The 20328-nt window shown below is 43.7% G+C and overlaps 1 protein-coding gene across 1 annotated transcript in view; it reads left to right on the top strand.

The window, feature by feature from the left end:
• CDIP1 (cell death inducing p53 target 1) overlaps positions 1-20328 on the top strand; it is a 36467-nt gene continuing 16139 nt past the window's right edge. The window contains exons 1-3 of the mRNA XM_073636238.1: positions 1-91; positions 17908-18008; positions 18103-18210. Coding sequence (XP_073492339.1) covers positions 17924-18008; positions 18103-18210 — 193 coding nt within the window. The 5' untranslated portion in view covers positions 1-91; positions 17908-17923. The remainder of the gene's footprint in view (positions 92-17907; positions 18009-18102; positions 18211-20328) is intronic.

The following is a 20328-nucleotide window of genomic DNA, read 5'->3' as shown; positions in this document are numbered from 1 at the left end:
GGGAGGTGTGGTCTGCGCAGGTCGGGGCGGGGACTACAGCTCCCGGGGTGCCGTGCGAGGAGTAAACAGGAGCAGAGAGGAGAGGTGTGAGGTGAGTGCAGGGAACCCCTGTGTGTGAGGGGCGGGGTCATGGTGTGTGTTGGGGGTGATCCTGGGGTGACTGGGGGTGCCTGAGAGCACCATAGAGGGGAGAACGATATCCCGGCCGGTCGTTATTTATTATATACAGTATCTCGTCTCTATGGCACTGGGGGGACCTAACTGCAAGCAGAGGGGGGCGGGGGCACCATATTATATGTATACATTACTACATCATATATATATATATGTATATAATATCGTAATGTATTCATACAATAACACTGGAGGGTCCTGCTGGGGCACCATATTATATGTATACTTTACTATAGGTGTGTGTATATTACATGGGGGGGTTCTCCTGACTGTATAATATGGGGGGACTACATATTATATGTATACAGTACTATATCATATGGAACCTGGGGGGTGCACCATATTAATATTAAATGTATAATATATATATCTCATGGGGGGGCTGCTAGGACATCCTATTATATGTATACTATAACTTATAGAGTGCATGGGGGGTGGGGGGGGGGGGGTCTTAGGACACCATATTATATGTATACTGTACTATATCATACATTTAATACAGTACACCTCCCACCCCTCCCCCATGCTTGCTGGGAGATCCCCACCAGTGTTTTGGTTTTTATTTTTTATATATATATCTCCCCTCCTCAATATCATACAGTCAAGCCCCTCCCCCTGATATATATAATCTCAACACTGGGTAGAGGATCTCCCCGCAGTTGAGGGGGGGGGGGGGGATACCATTTTAAATGTATAGCAAACATTTTTTTTATATATATGTGTGTATATGTGTGTGTATGTGTGTGTGTGTGTGTATATATATATATATATATATATATATATATATATATTAGGGATGCACCGATACCATTTTTTTTTTGTATTTTTAGTACTCGCCGATACCTAGAGCTGGGCGATTTTCTAAAAAAAAAAAAATCTGCGATTTTTGTTTAAAAAAACTCAATTCACAATTCGAATCAAGTTTTTTTTTTTTTTTTTTTTTTTGATGAACACCGCGCCGGTCCTGAGGAGCTGCGGGCAGGAGTTTTTAGGAGAGGCCGCGGCTTCGACCTAGTCCGCGGCGTCCGGCCTCGCGGACTGGGACGAAGCCGCGGCCTCACCTAAAAACTCCTGCCCGCAGCTCCTCAGAACTGGCGCGGTGTCAGCGCCGGTCCTGGTGGAAAAAAAAATTGCCAAAAAAATCGATTTGCTGAAATTTTGAATCGATTTTACCTCTCAACTCAATTCAAGATTCAAATCCTTTTTTTCCCCCAGCCCTACCGAAACCTACCGAGACTGTTTTGTTTTCACTCCAGCTGTCAGCAATGGTACAAAGCATTGAAAAGTTATTTACAAATCAGATCAATTTTTTTTTTCTTTTTATTTTGCACTTTTTCAGTGTGAAATGTGTAAATATATGTTAATCTATATGTGTGAAAATATTTACAAACAAAAAAAAGTTTTAATTGTTTATCGTTTATAAAATAGACGTGAACAACAACAAAAAAAGCAGGAAAATAATGAAATGGAGGAGAATAGGGAGTTAATTAAGGCTGATTAGAGTAAATTAAGGGTTATTAAGGGGTTAAACAGAGGAACATTTGTTCATCCCTTTGATCTGCAGATGAAGAAACAGAAAGATACAAAAAGAAACAAAGAGGGTTATTTACTAAAGGAAAATCCACTTTGCACTGAAAGTGCAGTCGCTGTAGATCTGAGGGGGACATGCAAGGAAAATAAAAAACAGCATTTTAGCTTGCACATGATTGGATATAAAATCAGCAGAGCTTCCCCTCATTTCAGATCTACCCCTCAGATCTACAGCAACTGCACTTCCAAGTGCACTTTCAGTGCAAAGGGGATTTGCCTTTCATAGATCACCCCCAATGTTTCTTTTTATTTTAATGTTTCAGCAGCTGAGCAATGTTGTTATTAAACATTGCTGGCTGCTTTTTTTATTTTTTGACATCTCCAATTACCGGACTTCTTTAACCTCCCCGGCGGTTTTCCCGAGTGTGGCTCGGGGTTAAAATTCAGGACCATTAGCGGTAACCCTGAGCCCCACTCGGGATTACATCGCAGGATCCTGGTGTGGCTTTACTTACCTTGTCCCCGGGATCCTGCGATGTCCCCCGTAGTGTCTGCGGGCTCCGTCCTCCTCCGAAGCCTCTCCTTGCCAGGCTCCGTTCCCTGCGAGCGTCGCGACGCACGGAGGCGGAGCCTGGTGGCAAATTAAAAAACATTTCAAAATCATAACACATACAGTACTGCAATCTTACAGATTACAGTACTGTATGAAATGGTTTCACATCCCTTTTGTCCCCAGTGCTCTGGCCCATGCCCTGCATGCAGTTTCATGTTATATATACTGCTCTTTCTGCCTGGAAACTGGAGATTGTCCATAGCAACCAAAAAGTGTCCCTTTACGTCAAAAGTGGCTTTAGACCAGCTAGAAAACAGCGATAGTAAATTAGAACACTTGCAGAATTGAGCGATAGTGAATTGTGGGGAAATTTATTTTATTACTATTTATTTTTATTTTTTTTAATTATTTATTTTTATTTATTATATTATAATTTATGTTTTTGTGTTTCAAACTTTATCATACCCGGGATATCTACTAGACTCTTGTTTGGACAGATTTAAGTGTGTTATTGTTAAGAATTACAGACCTACAATATAAAACGCCAAATTTCCATGCAAAATAATTGTACCGCTTTCAGCACCTAAAATCCGAAATAATCATACCGCCAGGGAGGTTAACACTTCAGCTGTCAACAGAGGAGACCCACTGACAGCTCAAAGAACCGAGCCTGAAAGTATCAGTTTCAGGTATCGGTGCATTTGCACGAGTACCGACACTTGTGCAAATACTCAATATCAGTTCCGATACTAGTATCGGTGCTATATATTTTTTATATATATATATTTATTATGTGTGTGTGTATATGTATAAATTTATTATATGTGTGTGTATATATGTGTGTGTGTGTGTGTGTATATATATATACACACACAGAGAGATGTGGAGCTAACTTTACACACATTACATACAAAGTTCCCATGTTTTGGGATGTGAGGTCCTATTATAATATATAATAAATTTTAAAAAATGTCACAATGAGATCCACATCCCAAAACATGGGAACTTTGTATCAGAATGTATAATAATCCTCTCTATCTCCTGTATTCTACAATGGCCTCCAGTGCAGGGACTAGAATATTCTCTGTTCTCTTCTGGTCACCACATATGTCTGATCTGTGGTTGTATTTATTTATTTATTTTTTTAAATATGTTTGATTATTGGTATAATGAATACTTTTATCATGTTGCTGTAGCTGTGTAGTGGAACACATTCTGTTACTACAACATAACGATGACCCAATAATATCCCTCAATCAGGTTAGTGCTCAGCAGCGTGCAGACAGAACGGATGATATACAAAGTGTAGTCACCCAACTCCACCAATCGGATTACATCATTTGATTAGCACAGGTGTACCAAGTGTAGTCCCCCAATCCAACCAATCAGATTTCACCTTTTTTATTAGCACAGATGTTTTTCGAAGTGCAATAACCCACCTCCACTAATCAGATTTCACCTTTTTAGGGACACAGGTGTACAAAGTGCAGTCACCCACCCTGACCAATCAGATTTCACCTTTTATTAGTATAAAGCAGTCAGAATTATTCAGATTGGCTGCCCTGACACTCTGCACTTTACCTTGTTAAATAGTTATCATTTCACACATCACAAGTATTACCGGTATATGTCAGTTGTATCAGTTTCTCTTGTCATACACTCTTATCTGTGAGCTCAATCTCTCTCATTGGTTTGTATTGTAACTGTACTGTCTGCCCTCATGTTGTAAAGCAACTGTTAGCGATATATAAATCCGGTATAATAATTATATAATATTAAAAAATTATATTTATAATAATATTTAACATGTCATATTAAAAGTATTTGTCATTATTTTAAAATCTGCAGATTTTTTTAACATCACTGCTGGTGATCCCACAATGAAGGTCCTTGTTCACGCACTTCCAGTTATAGGGTGACCACGTTGTCCCTGTCTTTCAGTTGCGTTATCATACATTTTTATAGTGGAGACGGCACATAGCCATTTAAAGCAAGTCCTTTAAAAAAAAAAAAACAAACATGTTATACTTACCTGCTCTGTGCAGTGGTTTTGCACAGAGCAGCCCGGATCCTACTCGTCAGTGCTTCTGGCTCCTCCCTCCTGCCGGGTGCCCCCACAGCAAGCAGCTTGCTGTGGGGGCACCCAAGCAGGCGTACTCCTGAGCTGCTGCTCTGTGTCCTTTCACACACAGAACCATGACTCCGCCCTGTCCCCTCTGTCTCCTGATCGGCTCACTGACTGTGATTGACAGCAATAGGAGCCAATCAGGAGTGCGAGTCCCCGGAGAGGCAGGGCTCTCATGGACAATGCTGGATAGAGAGGGGGCTCAGGTGAGTATTAGAAGGGGGGCTGCTGCACACACATAGAATGCATGAAGGTAAAAAACTTTGTGCTTTTACAACCACTTTAAAATATAATTAAAGGCAATACTTTGTTAGTTTTAGAGTGGAGAGGGATTAGAAGGCTTGTCAGGTTTTTATTGCTGTCTGTGACCCCCAATTGGAGAGATTCACCCTCTCTGTTCTGTTTACCATTATCATTGAAAGTAAAATAAAATCCCAAATTTTGGGTTGCCCACAGAAAAAAATAATAGAAGGGAAATATTCCTATGGGGACACTAGTTCTGGTGACCTGGTGGGGGGGTCGCCAAGGAATCTCCCTCATTTGCAGGGATCTCCTCTCACTTCCTGTTTTGGCTATGGGACAGGAAGTGAAGGGAAATCTTCGCAATGGGACACAGATGGCGAAAAAGGTTATACCTCTCCCTTGCTCTAGCCAAAATAAAAAAATAAAAATAGGTAGTTCTACTTTAACCCCTTCCTGCTCGCCCTGGCATCTGATTAAATAGTTCAGATTCAGAACACTTGGGAGCGGGAAGTATCAGCAATCATGTGACCCTCCTGTAACAAAGATCACATGATTGGAAACCGGTCACACTGGCTACCTATCTAACCCCTAGACTGAGAGCTGTGACGGCTTGGTCTTTGTGCACGCTGTCTGCACATAAACAATGGGGTTGATTTACTAAAGGCAAATAGGCTGTGCACTTTGCAAAATGCAGTTGCTCCAGAGCTTAGTAAATGAGAAGTCTGCTGACTTCCATCATCCAATCATGTACAAGCAAAAATGCTGTTTTTTTTTTTTTTTTTTTTTTTTTTTTTATCTTCCTTGGACGTGATTGGGGTATTCTTTTCAAATTGAAGCCTTTACCTCATTTACTAAGCTCTGAAGCACTTGCAGAGTTCACATTCTATTTGCCTTAAGGAAATCAACCCCATTGTCTGCCCAGCGACACATATTTCCAGCTTGTGGGAGTTAAAGAGGAGTTCCACCCAAAAGTGGAACTTCCGCTCATTTGTCTAGTCTCCCTCTCCGGTGCCACAATTGGCACCTTTCGGGGGGACAGGTATCATGTTCCTACTTCCGGGAGTCTGGGCCGCGGCCCGTGACATCACCGCGGGGCTCCCTCCTCCTCTCCCTGTCGCCGGGCCAGTAGGAGAGAGAGGAGCAGAGCCTCGCGCATGCGCAGTAGGGTTCCAGGCGTGAAGCCGTAAGGCTACACTACCGTGTACCCATACCCGCAATGGCAGCACCCGACAGCTGGTGGAAACATTAGCTGTGCTGCTGGCATTGCTGGACTCCAGGACAGGTAAGTGTCCGATTGTTAATAGCCAGCAGCTGCAGTATGTGTAGATGCTGGCTTTTATTTATTTATTTTTTTGTTTGGGCGGAACACCACTTTAAATCCTGCCCTTTTGCCACCGTGTTGGGCCGTCATAAAGGTGGATAAATCTATATATTACGCAGCCCTGATCCACTGTTTTCACCATCGGGAAACCTGCTATGATGCCCGGTCATTATCACTGGAGTCTATGTAGACAGGAGTTGGCTGCAGGAGATCAGTAGCACCGAGATGTGTGGTTTTTTTTTTTTTGTTTTTTTTTTTTTTTTTTTTTAAATAGCGTTTTCTAATAGATTTTATTTTAATTTTTTATGTATTTAAGTGATTTTATTTTTCAGCACAGACTTTTTTTTTTTTTTTTTTTCTTGAGTTTGGCAACCCAGGAGTTTTATTCTTTATTTATACAAATATAAAACTAACTTTGCAATTGTTTACAGTACACTGCACTTTAGCAAACTAAATGTCATCCAGTTACCATTTAGATTCTTTTTTATAGCAGAATGTCTTTGGACGAAACGAAAGCCTGTAAAGGAAACGCATGCAAATAATTCTATTGGCTGGAGGTGAACCCAGTTCCCCAGCGCTGCAAGCTTGTCATATAGAGCACTTTGCGCTGTCATTAGAATAAGTTACTCTCTATTATTTGTGAGACAATTTATGGCCTTATTGTACCCCCCCCCCCCCTTCTGTAAATGATTTCCCAGCTAGGGGTGAGACCAGATTCATATATAACTACAGCCACTCCAATGTATAATTCAATAGCTGGGAGGTGATTGTAGATCCAGTCGTGTGGTGCCGGGTTCACCTGTCCTTGGGGAAACTCCAGCACTGTCCCTGTTCAGCTCACACCTGATTGATCAGGTTATTTTCACCTGAGTGAATGTGCACACAAAGCGCTGTGTGTTATTTGTAAATGGCCCCCGGTGGCTGTCATCCCCTGTGACTGCACTGCCCAGACGAGCCTTCACCGGTCTTAACTTGAGGTCTGTTTGCTCAACACTGCAGTGTTTGAGTAAGAAAGAAACAATGAGATACAGTGTCCTTGGTTTGCTTGTTTTCGAAACAAAGCCTGAAAGTGGCCATAGATGTGAGACGTTTATGATGGCTTCAGGCAGACAAGTGACCTCAGACAGGAATGTGATTGGGTGGGACACTCTCTAGGATATATGATGTATACATAACTCTATACCGGCCTTTCTCAACTATTACCCCAGGGGGAACCTTGAAATAGATTTCAGGAACTACCTGCTAAAATAAATACATTGGAAAGAATGCTCCTTACATTGGTGGTTAGTGAGAAGAATGGCCCTTACATTGGTGGTCAGTGAGAAGAATGTTCCTTACATTGGTGATCAGTGGGAAGAATGTTCCTTACATTGGTGATCAGTGGGAAGAATGCCCCTTACATTAGTGATCAGTGGGAAGAATGTTCCTTACATTGGTGATCAGTGGGAAGAATGTTCTTTACATTGGTGATCAGTGAGAAGAATGTTCCTTACATTGGTGATCAGTGGGAAGAATGTTCCTTACATTGGTGATCAGTGGGAAGAATGTTCCTTACATTGGTGATCAGTGGGAAGAATGTTCCTTACATTGGTGATCAGTGGGAAGAATGTTCCTTACATTGGTGATCAGTGGGAAGAATGTCCCTTACATTGGTGATCAGTGGGAAGAATGTTCCTTACATTGGTGATCAGTGGGAAGAATGTTCCTTACATTGGTGATCAGTGGGAAGAACGTTCCTTACATTGGTGATCAGTGGGAAGAATGCTCCTTACATTGGTGATCAGTGGGAAGAATGTTCCTTACATTGGTGATCAGTGGGAAGAATGCTCCTTAGACTAAGTTCACACTTGTGCTTGTGCTTTTGTTTTGTTTTTTTATAGAAGGAGGAAACTGGTTGTTAAAAAACAAAACTTGCTAAAAACGCATGTATATGCGTTTTTCATGTGCTCCCAGTGAGGTCTGTGGTTCCAAAAATGCACCAGAAGCAGCAACCGCACCTTTAAAAAAAAAAAATCGCAGAGCACAATGTTGTATTGATTTTGAATGGGCATCATAGAGATTAATGTGATTTCCATTCTTGTACATTGCAGTGCGATGGCAGATGCAGGAGAAACAGGGCCTTACGTTGGTGATCAGTGGGAAGAATGCCCCTTACATTGGTGATCAGTGGGAAGAATGCCCCTTACATTGGTGATCAGTGGGAAGAATGCCCCTTACATTGGTGATCAGTGGGAAGAATGCCCCTTACATTGGTGATCAGTGGGAAGAATGCCCCTTACATTGGTGATCAGTGGGAAGAATGCCCCTTACATTGGTGATCAGTGGGAAGAATGCCCCTTACATTGGTGATCAGTGGGAAGAATGCTCCTTACATTGGTGATCAGTGGGAAGAATGTTCCTTACATTGGTGATCAGTGGGAAGAATGCCCCTTACATTGGTGATCAGTGGGAAGAATGCCCCTTACATTGGTGATCAGTGGGAAGAATGTTCCTTACATTGGTGATCAGTGAGAAGAATGTTCCTTACATTGGTGATCAGTGGGAAGAATGTTCCTTACATTGGTGATCAGTGGGAAGAATGTTCCTTACATTGGTGATCAGTGGGAAGAATGCTCCTTAGACTAAGTTCACACTTGTGCTTGTGCTTTTGTTTTGTTTTTTTATAGAAGGAGGAAACTGGTTGTTAAAAAACAAAACTTGCTAAAAACGCATGTATATGCGTTTTTCATGTGCTCCCAGTGAGGTCTGTGGTTCCAAAAATGCACCAGAAGCAGCAACCGCACCTTAAAAAAAAAAAATCGCAGAGCACAATGTTGTATTGATTTTGAATGGGCATCATAGAGATTAATGTGATTTCCATTCTTGTACATTGCAGTGCGATGGCAGATGCAGGAGAAACAGGGCCTTATGTTGGTGATCAGTGAGAAGAATGTTCCTTTCACAATGGTAATCAGTGAGGGTGCCGGTGGGAAGAATGGACCTTCCATTGGTGGTCAGTGGGAAGTGATTCCATCGGATTGGAAGGTGTAGACAGTGGCTGTAGAAATAGAAGGAGATGCTGGAAGTGGAGTTGACAGAGAAGTTTGTACATAATAACTGGCAGGACTTTCAGATTGTGGGCTGTGATAATAAACACGGACTGGTAGTAGGAGGAACACGGAATATAAAGAGTGACACAACATCCTGTGTACTTTTCTTACACTTGGCCCAAATATTAGTCCTAAACAATGGCCTCTGCGTATCCAGAGCTTTCCCTTAGAAGCACACACATATCCCTCTACTAGCCTCATGCTGTTATGTTTGTAATTCTATTGGTGGAGCAGTTTTATAAGGCTGATTTGTAGAAACTTTAAAGACAACAGAGTGTCTGTTACTTTTTCCAACCAATCAAATTAGAGCTGTCAGTTTTCAGCAATGTAGCTCGGTGGATAGACCTTGGAGTCGGTACACAAGAGATGCCATGTTAGGGCTCCTTCACACCAATCGCTGGATTACAATGCAGCAGCTGCTGTGCGATGGGCCCAAAATCCGCTCATGGCACTGGTTTTCTTTTTTTAAAATGAAATCTATTGAGATATCGCACAGACGTCTCATAAAGTTCAACGGCGGACCGCGTGGTTCAACGCAGTGGTGTAAACTGGGCACAGAGGAGACCAGGCATTTTGCCTTATCCATGTGGTGGGACTGCGCTGAAATAGCCATCCCACGCAGTCCCACCGCATGTTCTGTAAACCTGGCCTAAGAGCTCATTTACACTTGCTTCAAAACATGGCTTTGGACGCACTTTTTTTTTAAAGCGCTCTGAGCGCCAATCAAAGTTCCTGTCCCTAAATAAAATAGCTTACAATCCTGTTTAAAGCTTGCATTTGCTTTGCTTCACAAATGTCGTTTTAGTTGTGCTTCAAAGAGTCTTCAAAGCCTCCATAGAAGTCTATGGCAAAGCTCGCTTGAAGCACCTGAAGCTTTTGAGGGGCTTTAATTCAGCTTTACCTTCGCTTTGTTTTGGAGAAATTGCGGGTATGAGATATCAACACACATTCACACAGGGCATCTGTCAAGCTTCAAAAAAGTACCACCAAAGCTTCACAGAGGCACATGAAAAAAGCATGTTGAAGCGGTAGGCGCTTAAGGGCTCATTTACACTCGCTTCAACACACATTAGGGCTAGTTTACACTTGCTTCAAAACAAGGCTTCAGACACGCTTTGTTAACCACTCCAGCCCCAGAAGGATTTACCCGCTTCCTGACCAGAGCACTTTTTGCCATTCGGCATTGCGTCATTTAACTGACAATTGCACGGTTGTGCGACGTTGTACCCAAACAAAATTGACGTCCTTTTTTTTTTTTTTCCCACAAATAGAGCTTTCTTTTGGTGGTATTTGATCACCTCTGCGTTTTTTATTTTTTGTGCTATAAACAAAAAAAGAGCAACAATTTTGAAAAAAAAGCATTTTTTACTTTTTGCTATAATAAATATCCCCAAAAAATATATAAAAAAACTATTTTCTTTCTCGGTTTAGGTCAATATGTATTTTTCTACATATTTTTGGTAAAAAAAAATCGCAGTAAGCATACATTGATTGGTTTGCGCAAAAGTTATAGCGTCTTTAAAATAGGGGATAGATTTATGGCATTTTTATTATTATGAGTATTTTTTTAAATTAGTAATGGCGTCTGTAATGTTGCTAGGCAGAACAGGAAAATGCTTTGTTTACATCTCCCCGTTCTGCCGCTCCATAACATGATTGCAGGCCCCCGACTGACATCGAGTCCATGGGAACTGCGGGCACAGTCACTGAGTACACCGCACGTGCCTAGAATGCCGCGGTTTAAAGGGGATGTACCTGTACCCCCATTTTCCCAGCCGTGCCATTATTTCGTCGTGCGCTGGTAGGCATGTGGTTAAAGATCTGAACACCAGTCGAAGCTCCTGTCACTAAATAAAATGGTTAGCTTACAGTCCTGTTTACTCTTTGCTTTGGCTTCGCTTCAAAAATCATACCTCATGACGCTTTTTTTTTTTTTTTTTTGTGCTTCATAACGTCTTCAAAGCCTCCATAGAAGTCCATGGCAAAGCTCGCTTGAAGCCCCACTGAAGGCTCATAGAAGCCCACTGAAGCCTCTTCCTACCTTTTTTATGAAGTACATAGTGTACTTCCGATCCATCCAGGCTGTGGCGCAGGATGTCATATCCTTTTGTGGGGTGAGCCCCCCCGCTGTCTTCTGGGACCTGTGTGTGTCCCAGAAGACAAGCTGACCATTTATAAAGTGACTTGCGCATGCGCAGTAGGAAACAGGCAGTGAAGCCGCAAGGCTCCACTGTCTGTTTCCCTTAATTAGAATGGCGGTGCCTGCACCTGATCCGATGGACGGATCGGCCTCGGGGGACCGTCATCGCGGACTCCCTGGACAGGCAAATGTGTCTTTATTAAAAGTCAGCAGCTACAGTGTTTGTAGCTGCTGACTTTTTAAAAAAAAATAAAAAAATTGCGGCTGGAACTCCACTTTTATTGTGCGTTGAAGTTGAAGCAAGTGTAAATGAAGGGTGTTTGCAGGTTCTACTTCCATCTGTGGAGGCTTCCTTTAGGAGCCCCTTATTTCCTTCCACCATCCAGAGGCACATTGTGAAGAAAGTCAGGTTTGCATGGGTGTTGAGGAGCAGAACCCCCTCCTGATGTGTCTCATGGACCCGGGTAAAAAGATCTCCTCACCAGTATTCCCACCTTTTCCGGGAAAAAAAATGAAAAGGCAAGAGCTGAGCTTTCCCGAGAATTCTCCGGAATGTATAACAAATAGTTGGCAATTCAGCTTATTGGCCGACAAATTCTCCGGAATGTATAACAAATAACTGGGATTCCAACTGGGAGGAAGCGGAAACATCATTATCGGATTGTGAGGTGGGGGGGGAGAAACCACAGCAAGGATGTTATGAGTTATACCTCTGACGATATTGGATCTGCAGTGTGTGTAGATGATTGTTATAGGGAAATAGCTTGTAAACTTCTCTGGGAGACAAATTTAAATGTCTGCAGACTTACACCCTGAGAAAATGTGTGGACCCCACACCCAACATTGCGTCACTACATCAGGACTTACCAACCATAAGAAAAGAGGCCCCTTTGCAGTAATATCTGTTCCCTGTTCTAGGATGACTGAATTCTCTTCTGAAGTGGAATGGCACAGTAGTGTTGTCACCCTGTGGACAGGGTAGTCTTAGAAGAACATCTAGTATTAAAGTAGAATTCCAGCCTAAACCTAGCTATCCTTATAATGTCCCCCCAACACCTAATGTGAAAAAAAAAAGATGTATACACTTGCCTACTTTTAACCACTTGCCTACCGGGCATTTACACCCCCTTCCTGCCCAGGCCATTTTTCAGCTCTGTCGCAATTTGAATGACAGTTGCGCGGTCGTGCTACACTGTACCCAAACAAATTTTTTTATCATTTTCTTCACACAAATAGAGCTTTCTTTTGGTGGTATTTAATCACCGCTGGGTTTTTTATTGTTTACAAAAAAAAAAAAAAAAGACCAAAAATTTGGGGGAAAAAAAATGTTTTTTACTTTTTTTTTCTGTCAGTAAATTTTGTAACTAAGTAATTTTTCGCCTTCACTGATGTACGCTGATGAGGCGTGAATGATGGCCACTGATAGGCTGAACTGGTGGGCACTGATGCAGTGGCACTTATGGGCACTGATGAGGAGGCACTAATATGCTGCACTTATGGGCACTGATAGGTGGTACTGATAGGCAGCACCAGTGGGCACGAATAGGCGGTACTGATGGGCATTGATGGGTGGCTATGATGGGCGACACTGATGGGCATTGGGCAGCACTGATAGGCGGCAGTGACTGGCATCGCTAATGGGTACTGATTGGCACTTGCTGGCATTGGTGGGCAATGGTGGGCACTGTTTTGTGACACTGTATTTATTTATTGTAATCAGGGCACTGATGATCAGTGCCCTGATTACATCCCTAGATGTCCCTCTGTGAGGAGATGCCGCTGAATGGCTCTCCACTCCTCACACTCTGTCAGTGTGAGGCGAGGAGAGACGATTACCGGCATCTCCTTGTTTACATGTGACCGACTATGATTGGACACAGCCAATCACATGGTTAAAGAGCCGTTAACGTGGCTCTTTATAGAGATCGGGGTCGCGCCATGTCCTAGCAACATGGTGCGGCTGCATTCGCCCCGCTGCGCGCCCGTTCTGGGAGGCCGTCATATGACGGCCTCCCAGAACAAGAGCTGCACCGCCCCACTGTCATTTGACGGCAGGGCGGGCGGCAAGCAGTTAAAGTGGTTATAAACCCACTTTGAACAACAACAAAAAAACACCTGCAAGACAAAGGCATAATGAGCTAGTATGCATAGCATACTAGCTCATTATGTATTACTTATCTTAGATCAAAGCCCCCGCAGCGGTCCTCGTTTACTGCTCTGGCCGGCGACATCGCTCCCAGAGTTACTTCCGGGTATCGCGGGCTCCAGCGCTGTGATTGGCCGGAGCCGCAATGACGTCACTCCATATGTGTCATTGCTTCAGTGCCCATGTGCCGATGACGTTGGCACATGCAAATACAGGGGATATCCCCTAAACCTTTTAGGTTTAGGAGCTATCCAGGGTAGCTACAGGTAAGCTTTATTAGACCCCTTTCACGCTGGGGCGGTTTGCAGGCGCTATTGCGCTGAAAATAGCGCCTGCAAACCGACCCGAAACAGCCGCTGCTGTGTCTCCAGTGTGAAAGTCCGAGGGCTTTCACACAAGCGGTGCATTAGCAGGACGGGAAAAAGTCCTGCTAGCAGCATCTTCGGAGTGGTGTATTCACTGCTTCTGCCCATTGAAATCAGTGGGCCAGCGCGGCTATACCGCCGGTAAAGCGCCTCTACAGAGGCGCTTTGTGGTGATTTTTAACCCTTTCTCGGCCTCTAGCGGGGGGTAAAACCGCCCCCCGCTAGAGGCCAAATGCCGCCGCTAATAATAGCGGCGCTTTACCGCCGACGCTCCTCCCACCCCAGTGTGAAAGGGGCCTTATAGGACTTTATTTTTGGACTTTTCCACTACTCATCATTTTCTGTCATCTGATTGGATGTTTTATGATTGTAGTAGGATTTTTGCTACTTCTGTGCACTATTGTATAATGTTATCGTAATATTTGTACATATGGCTTTCTTGTGGTTCTTTCCATAAGAATTTTAAATATTGTGTATTAATAAAATTTTATATATATATAATATTTTTTTTTTTTTGTTTAAATTGCCTTAAAAATCCCACCTTCGAGGTTTTTCTTCTGTAATGCCGCGTACACACGAGCGGACTTTACGGCAGACTTTGCCTGAAGGACGGGATTTGGTCGGACAATTCGATCGTGTGTGGGCTCCAGCTGACTTTGTTTTCTGAAAAGTTGGACGGACTTTAGATTTGAAACATGTTTTAAATCAATCCGTTGAACTCGAGTCCGGTCGAAAAGTCCGCTCGTCTGTATGCTAGTTCGATGGACAAAAAGCCACGCTAGGGCAGATATTGGCTACTGGCTATGAACTTCCTTGTTTTAGTCCGGTCGTACGTCATCACGTACGAATTCGACGGACTTTGGTGGATTGCGTGTAGGCAAGTCCGCTCATTCCGAAAGTCCGTCATAAAGTCCGCCGGGCAAAGTCTGCCGTAAAGTCCGCTCGTGTGTACGCGGCATTAGTTTAAGGGACGATGGCAATTCACACGCCAAACCATGAGAGTCAATTATTTTTTCCAGCCTTATTATAGTCTTACCTGTAGAAAAAAGTGTGTTGTGAGGGTTTACAACCACTTTAAGCCCACTCCAGCCTAGTCACGTGATCCCCTGTGTCAGCCAATGGCTGCAGGGGAGAAGAGGGAGCACTCGACGGGGGCTGGGAATTCCAGAAGCGGTGATGTCACCCATAGGTCCCCATGTCTTAGCCTTTTGTCAGTGCTCCATTCCCCCCCTTGCAGCTGACACAAGCCGGATCACATGACTAGACCGGAGTGGAATTAAAAATAGGTAGGTGTTTTTTTTTACACAGGTTAGTCAGCATAGGTTTTTTTTTTGGGGGGGGGGGGGGGGGGGAGTTTTAAGACTAGTTAGGCTTAGGCTGGAATTATACTCTAAGCTGAGGTTTAGCTAAAAAAAGAAAAAAAAATGCCTACAACTTTATTCACAGCACTTACCTGTAATGGAGTATGTCCCACGCCGTTCAAGTAGGGATCTTCATTGCATGGACCTTACAAAGCCTTATTACCAGGCTTTGGGTCTTCAGGCAGAGCAGCAGTACAGATGGGGTGTCTCCCCTTTTCTCCTCCATTGAGAGGCTCTTTCATTGATTACACTGCATGATTTGTGAATGGTGGAGAGCCTCCTGTGACTGATCAGACTTTCTACCATTCACAAATTGTGTTGCAGGCCGTGTAATCAATGAAAGAACTTTTCTCAGTAGAGAGGGGCGTGTCCTCGTTGGACCGCTTGCACTGCTGTTCTGTCCAACTGTTGACAACCCCTGCAGCACTGGAAGTTCAGAGCCAGCAGGAGGACGGGGCATTTCTCCAGGATCCAGCTTCCTGCACGATATGGGGACATCTTTCATTATGAGTAAGTCAGGTGATTAAAGCTTTTGATTCATATAGATTTTAATTAAGAGGCAGACAAAGTAAAGCCTGAAGTCTTTAGCAAGATCCTGCCCAAAAAACTGTTTCATACACATGTAACGTTTGTGCTATGTTGATGCGCATACAGTGTAAATGTATGCTATTGACTGCAATAGCTAAGGGCTGGAATATCAATGTTGTGTAATCAGCCGCTGCTGGAAGAAATAACAGCTCTACTTTCAAAATTAAAGTGGAAGTAACATTTTTTTTTTTTTTTTACTTGTGAATAGCAGTGAATACCTCTTAAACGTGCACTGTTTAGGAGATCTTCAGACTGCATGCCGCAGGTGACCTCACAGGCGCTTGTGCCCTGAAGGCAAGGCATACCCGTGCCGTCCCTTTAGAGCTCTGTGCCGCAGCCATGACTCCTGAATGACGTCATCGTGACTTGGTCAGTCAGACGGCCGGAGCATGCAAACCCCGGAAGGAAGACCGGATAAAGATGGAAGCCATGTCAGCAGTGACAACGCTCTGCTCGAGGGCTTTGTTCTGAGGTAAGTATTTCATAATGTGCTAGTATGGGATGCCTACTAGCACATTATGCCGTTGTGTTGCATTTTTTTTTTTTTAAAGGCTGCAGTTTACTACCACTTTAACAGTTAATAAAACTATGTAATGGGAGCGTAAGAAAAACAAAACCTGCTGTTGTAATGCTACTGGCAGACTCCATCATATACATCAGATGTGGCTGTTGGGTGGGGGGGGCAGGGGGGGAATACAGTGGTGGCTGTGAACAGAGGATACAAGAAAATGCTTGCCCAGCGTTTAATAATGTCATCTGCAAAAGTGCCTGTGTTCTATAATAAAAATGCAGCTATATACCTCATTAAGAGCGCCACTGTGCACTCACTTGACTCGCCTCCTCTCTCTTCTCCTCGTCTGACAATTGCAGTGGGCGGGGCCGAGATTGATGTCAGTGAGGAGGTGGGGAGGAGAGAGGCGGTGGGTCACCTGAGCGGCGCTGGTATATAGCTGTATTTTTATAATATAACAGAGACCCACTTGTCAATGGGCCGGGTGGCCGTGAATTAATCACCAGGCAATGACGGACCTGAGATTTAGCGGCGGCGGGCTGGGTACGGCCCGCAGGCCACGGGTTGCCGACCCCTGTTCTAAACTGTGCTCAGAATGAATTTCATTTTTGCCTGGAGTTCCCTTTAACCACTTGCTGACTGCCCTATAGCCAAATGGAGGGCTACAGCGCGGCCGGCTAGTTCTGGGACACTGTCATTTGACACTGCTCATCACAGATTGAGGTAAAGACCCAATCAGCGGCTCTTTACCACGTGATCAGCTGTGTCCAATCACAGATGTAAACAGAAGCCAGTTATTGGCACTCTTTTCCTCATGCTGACACCGTGAGGAAGGGAGAATAGAGCTGATAACCGGCTTCTGTTAAAGGAATATGTACACTGATTATCAGTGCAGTCCCAACAGTGCTGCCAATCAGTGCTCACCAGTGCAGCCTCATCAGAGCACATCAGTCAAGGAGAAAAATTACCTGTTTGCAAAATTTTATAACAAACTATGAAAACTTTTTTTTTTTATTTTTTTTTTTTTATTTATTTTTTTTTTCTTCTAAATTTTCTGTCTTTATTAGTTTATTTAGCAAAAAATAAAAACTCAGTGGTGATTAAATACCACCAAAAGAAATCTCTATTTGTATGAACAAAATTATAAAAATTTCATTTGGGTACAGTGTTGCATGACCGCGCAATTGTCATTCAAAGTATGAGAGCGCTGAAAGCTGAAGATTGGCCTGAGCAGGAAGGGGTTAAAAGTGCCCAGTAAGCAAGTGGTTAAAGTGGAATTAAACTCCACTTTTGAACTTGTACCTCTAGGTAAGCCTATAATAAGGCTTACCTGTAGGTACAGTTGGTGACGCAGCAGGTGACGTCTGAAGGAACGGCATATCGTGCCGACGCAGAGGGCTCCCGTGCGCATGCACGGGAGTGACGTCACGGCGGCCTCGTCCATTCATAGAGCCGTAGCCTGTGAACCCGGAAAGGAACATTAGGTGAAGAAGGTAATGCCGGGGAGCCGCGACAGAGCTGCGCTGGAGGGCTCCATGTACAGGTAAGTCTGCCATATTGTGCTAGTATGCAGTGCATACTAGTACATTATGACTTAAACCTGCAGGGGGGCCATTGTTTTTTTATTTTATTGGCAGTTTACTACCGCTTTAACTCAACATTGATGAAAGAGGTATCCTTGTATCACTTTGATTAGTATGTCTTTCATCCACGTAGAGAAGTGTTTGTTAACATTGATTGTCTTGTGTTCTTCTCCATCAGATATATCCATAGCACCATGAACAGTGACCCACCCCCTCCCTACCCTGGGGGTCCCACAGCCCCACTATTAGAGGACAAGCATGGCTCCCCCAGCATGGAAGGTAATCAGTTATTGCTGCTCGCGGTGTGCCATCTTTCAGCTTTTTATACCAGGCATCATCATCGGGTACTAATCTGATTTCCTTTTAATTATAGATAACCGACAAGCTCCAGCGGCCTATCCACCCAGCCTTCCCTTCGCACCCCCAGAATCTGGACCTCCTCCATATGAGGCTAACCCAGGATACATTCCCCCAAACCCTGGTAAGTCTTCTTCACAATACTAAACACATTCACGTCCTGTACATCCTACTCAGCCTCACTGTCACCTGTGCAATATTAGACCTGTCTGTTTTGCCCCCAGCAACACTCACAGTGTTGGATGGGAAGAATGTGGCTGTTACAGTGTTTATATAGCGCAGGAAACACGAAACGAAAAGGGGGGGGGGTGCCTTCTAAGAGCAGCATGAAAAGACTTTATGTGGAAACTAAGGCTGACCATAGACGGTTCGAATCTTGGCTGGTTCAGCAGGAACGGGCCGAGATACGAATTCTGTATGGGCAGGCTGAATGTACCCAAGTTGATCGATCAACTTGGTTACAACCAGCATGTCGAATTTTAGATGTGATAATGTTATGGGAGACAGAATATCGGTAAATGACTTTGCTGGACACAGGACTCGATTAAGGGAGATATATTCCACTTTGGCCAAAGCAGTGGACACCTGACCCGACTCTCGTCTGCATGCCAAGTGTGTCAATTACAGCTTGCACAGTGTACATATAAGTTCAGTATATTGCGTCACAAGCGAACATTTCCGTTATACAAACATTTTAACCTTTTAAAAATCAACCTACGCCTCTTAAACCAGACAGGTTCTGCAAAACATACATTTTAAATTTTATGCAAAACTTTCGTTTCTCTGCAGTATGCTCTTGCGGTTCCTTTATCTGTCTCAAATAATTTCAGCAAGCAAACTTTTTGCACAGAAAGAGGAACGTAGCAGGTTTCTGTGATGGGAGGGGGAGGGAGTAAGTTCAGTGTCTAACCGCAACCTGTCACAAGTAGTCTCAATCATGATATACAAGGAATATGATTCTTAGCTGAAATTCTAAATCAGTCTTACTACACACATAACTATGGCCACATAAACTGACCCTCGTTGCCACTTCAATTATTGCTAGCGGCTGTTATAACCGCTAGCAATAATCACTGTGTTCCCCAGCCAAGAGAACACACCAGCCAAGAGAACACAATGGCTACACAGGAGGGTTTACCCCATCAACACTGACTGTGTTGATGGGGGAATCAAACGATTTTCTTTTCTGCAACCTGTGGCTGCAGGAAAGAAAATCGCTCCATCTATGGCTGGCGTTAATGCCCATCAAGAGGATACATGTGGAGCTTGGGCTCCCATGCCGATGGAGGTAGCCAAAGTAAGGAAATCCTTAAAGTGTTACTAAACTCAGTAATATGAAAATAGTTAATCCGCCCACCCACAGTGCCCACAGCTTATAAATCATCTTTTTGCGTTAAAACATTGTCACTATATACCTTTTTGGATGATCTGTATACCACGGTTACATGATAAACTGCAGAGTTTCTCCAGTGCTGTAAGTCCAGGAAGGAGGAGATTTCCACTGCAGCCTGTATATGTATTTCGGAGCGTTCAAGACAAGGGTCACACTGGAAATTAAGCTGATTGGAGCCCTATATAGAGAGATTGCACCACAGACTGGGGCCACACTGGAAATTAAAGCGGAACTTCAGTCATTTTTTTCAACTTTCCATCTATTAAATCTTGTTGTTATACTTTGGATAGTAAAACATTTTTTTTCTGCCAGTAAATACCTTATACAGCCCACTTCCTGTTTCCTGTCTGGCCATTAGCCTAGGCTTATGACATCATGCACAGCTCTCTCTCTCTCTCATGAGAGTTTGCCAGGAAGGGAGGGGGGATGAGTCATATTAGAGCCAATGAGAGCTGCAGTGCTGGAGGTGTGCCTCTGTGTGTCTGTGTAAATCCAGGAAGTGAACAGGCAGCAGCTTCAGCTGCCCACAGTTAAAATGGCTGCAGCCAGACTCAGAGGAGGGAGATTTCTGCAGCATATCTGGCAAGTGCAGAATCACAGTAGATATAAAATAATATGCAAAGTGGTTGGAGGGAAGCTTCAGAATGGCAAAGATGTTTTTATTACAAATTATGTGAGCAGACTGCAGTTCCTCTTTAAGCCGAACTGAAGCCCTGTATAGATAGATTGCACCACAGATTGGGGCCACACTGGAAATGAAGCTGATTGCAGCCCTATATAGAGAGAATGCACCGCTGACCAGGGCCCTATATAGAGAGAATGCACCGCTGACTAGGGCCCTATATAGAG

This window comes from Aquarana catesbeiana, linkage group LG06 (assembly GCF_042186555.1).
Source record: "Aquarana catesbeiana isolate 2022-GZ linkage group LG06, ASM4218655v1, whole genome shotgun sequence".
NCBI lineage: Eukaryota > Metazoa > Chordata > Amphibia > Anura > Ranidae > Aquarana > Aquarana catesbeiana.
Note: the sequence above shows the minus strand (reverse complement) of the source record. Positions and strands in the feature narration are given on the sequence as shown.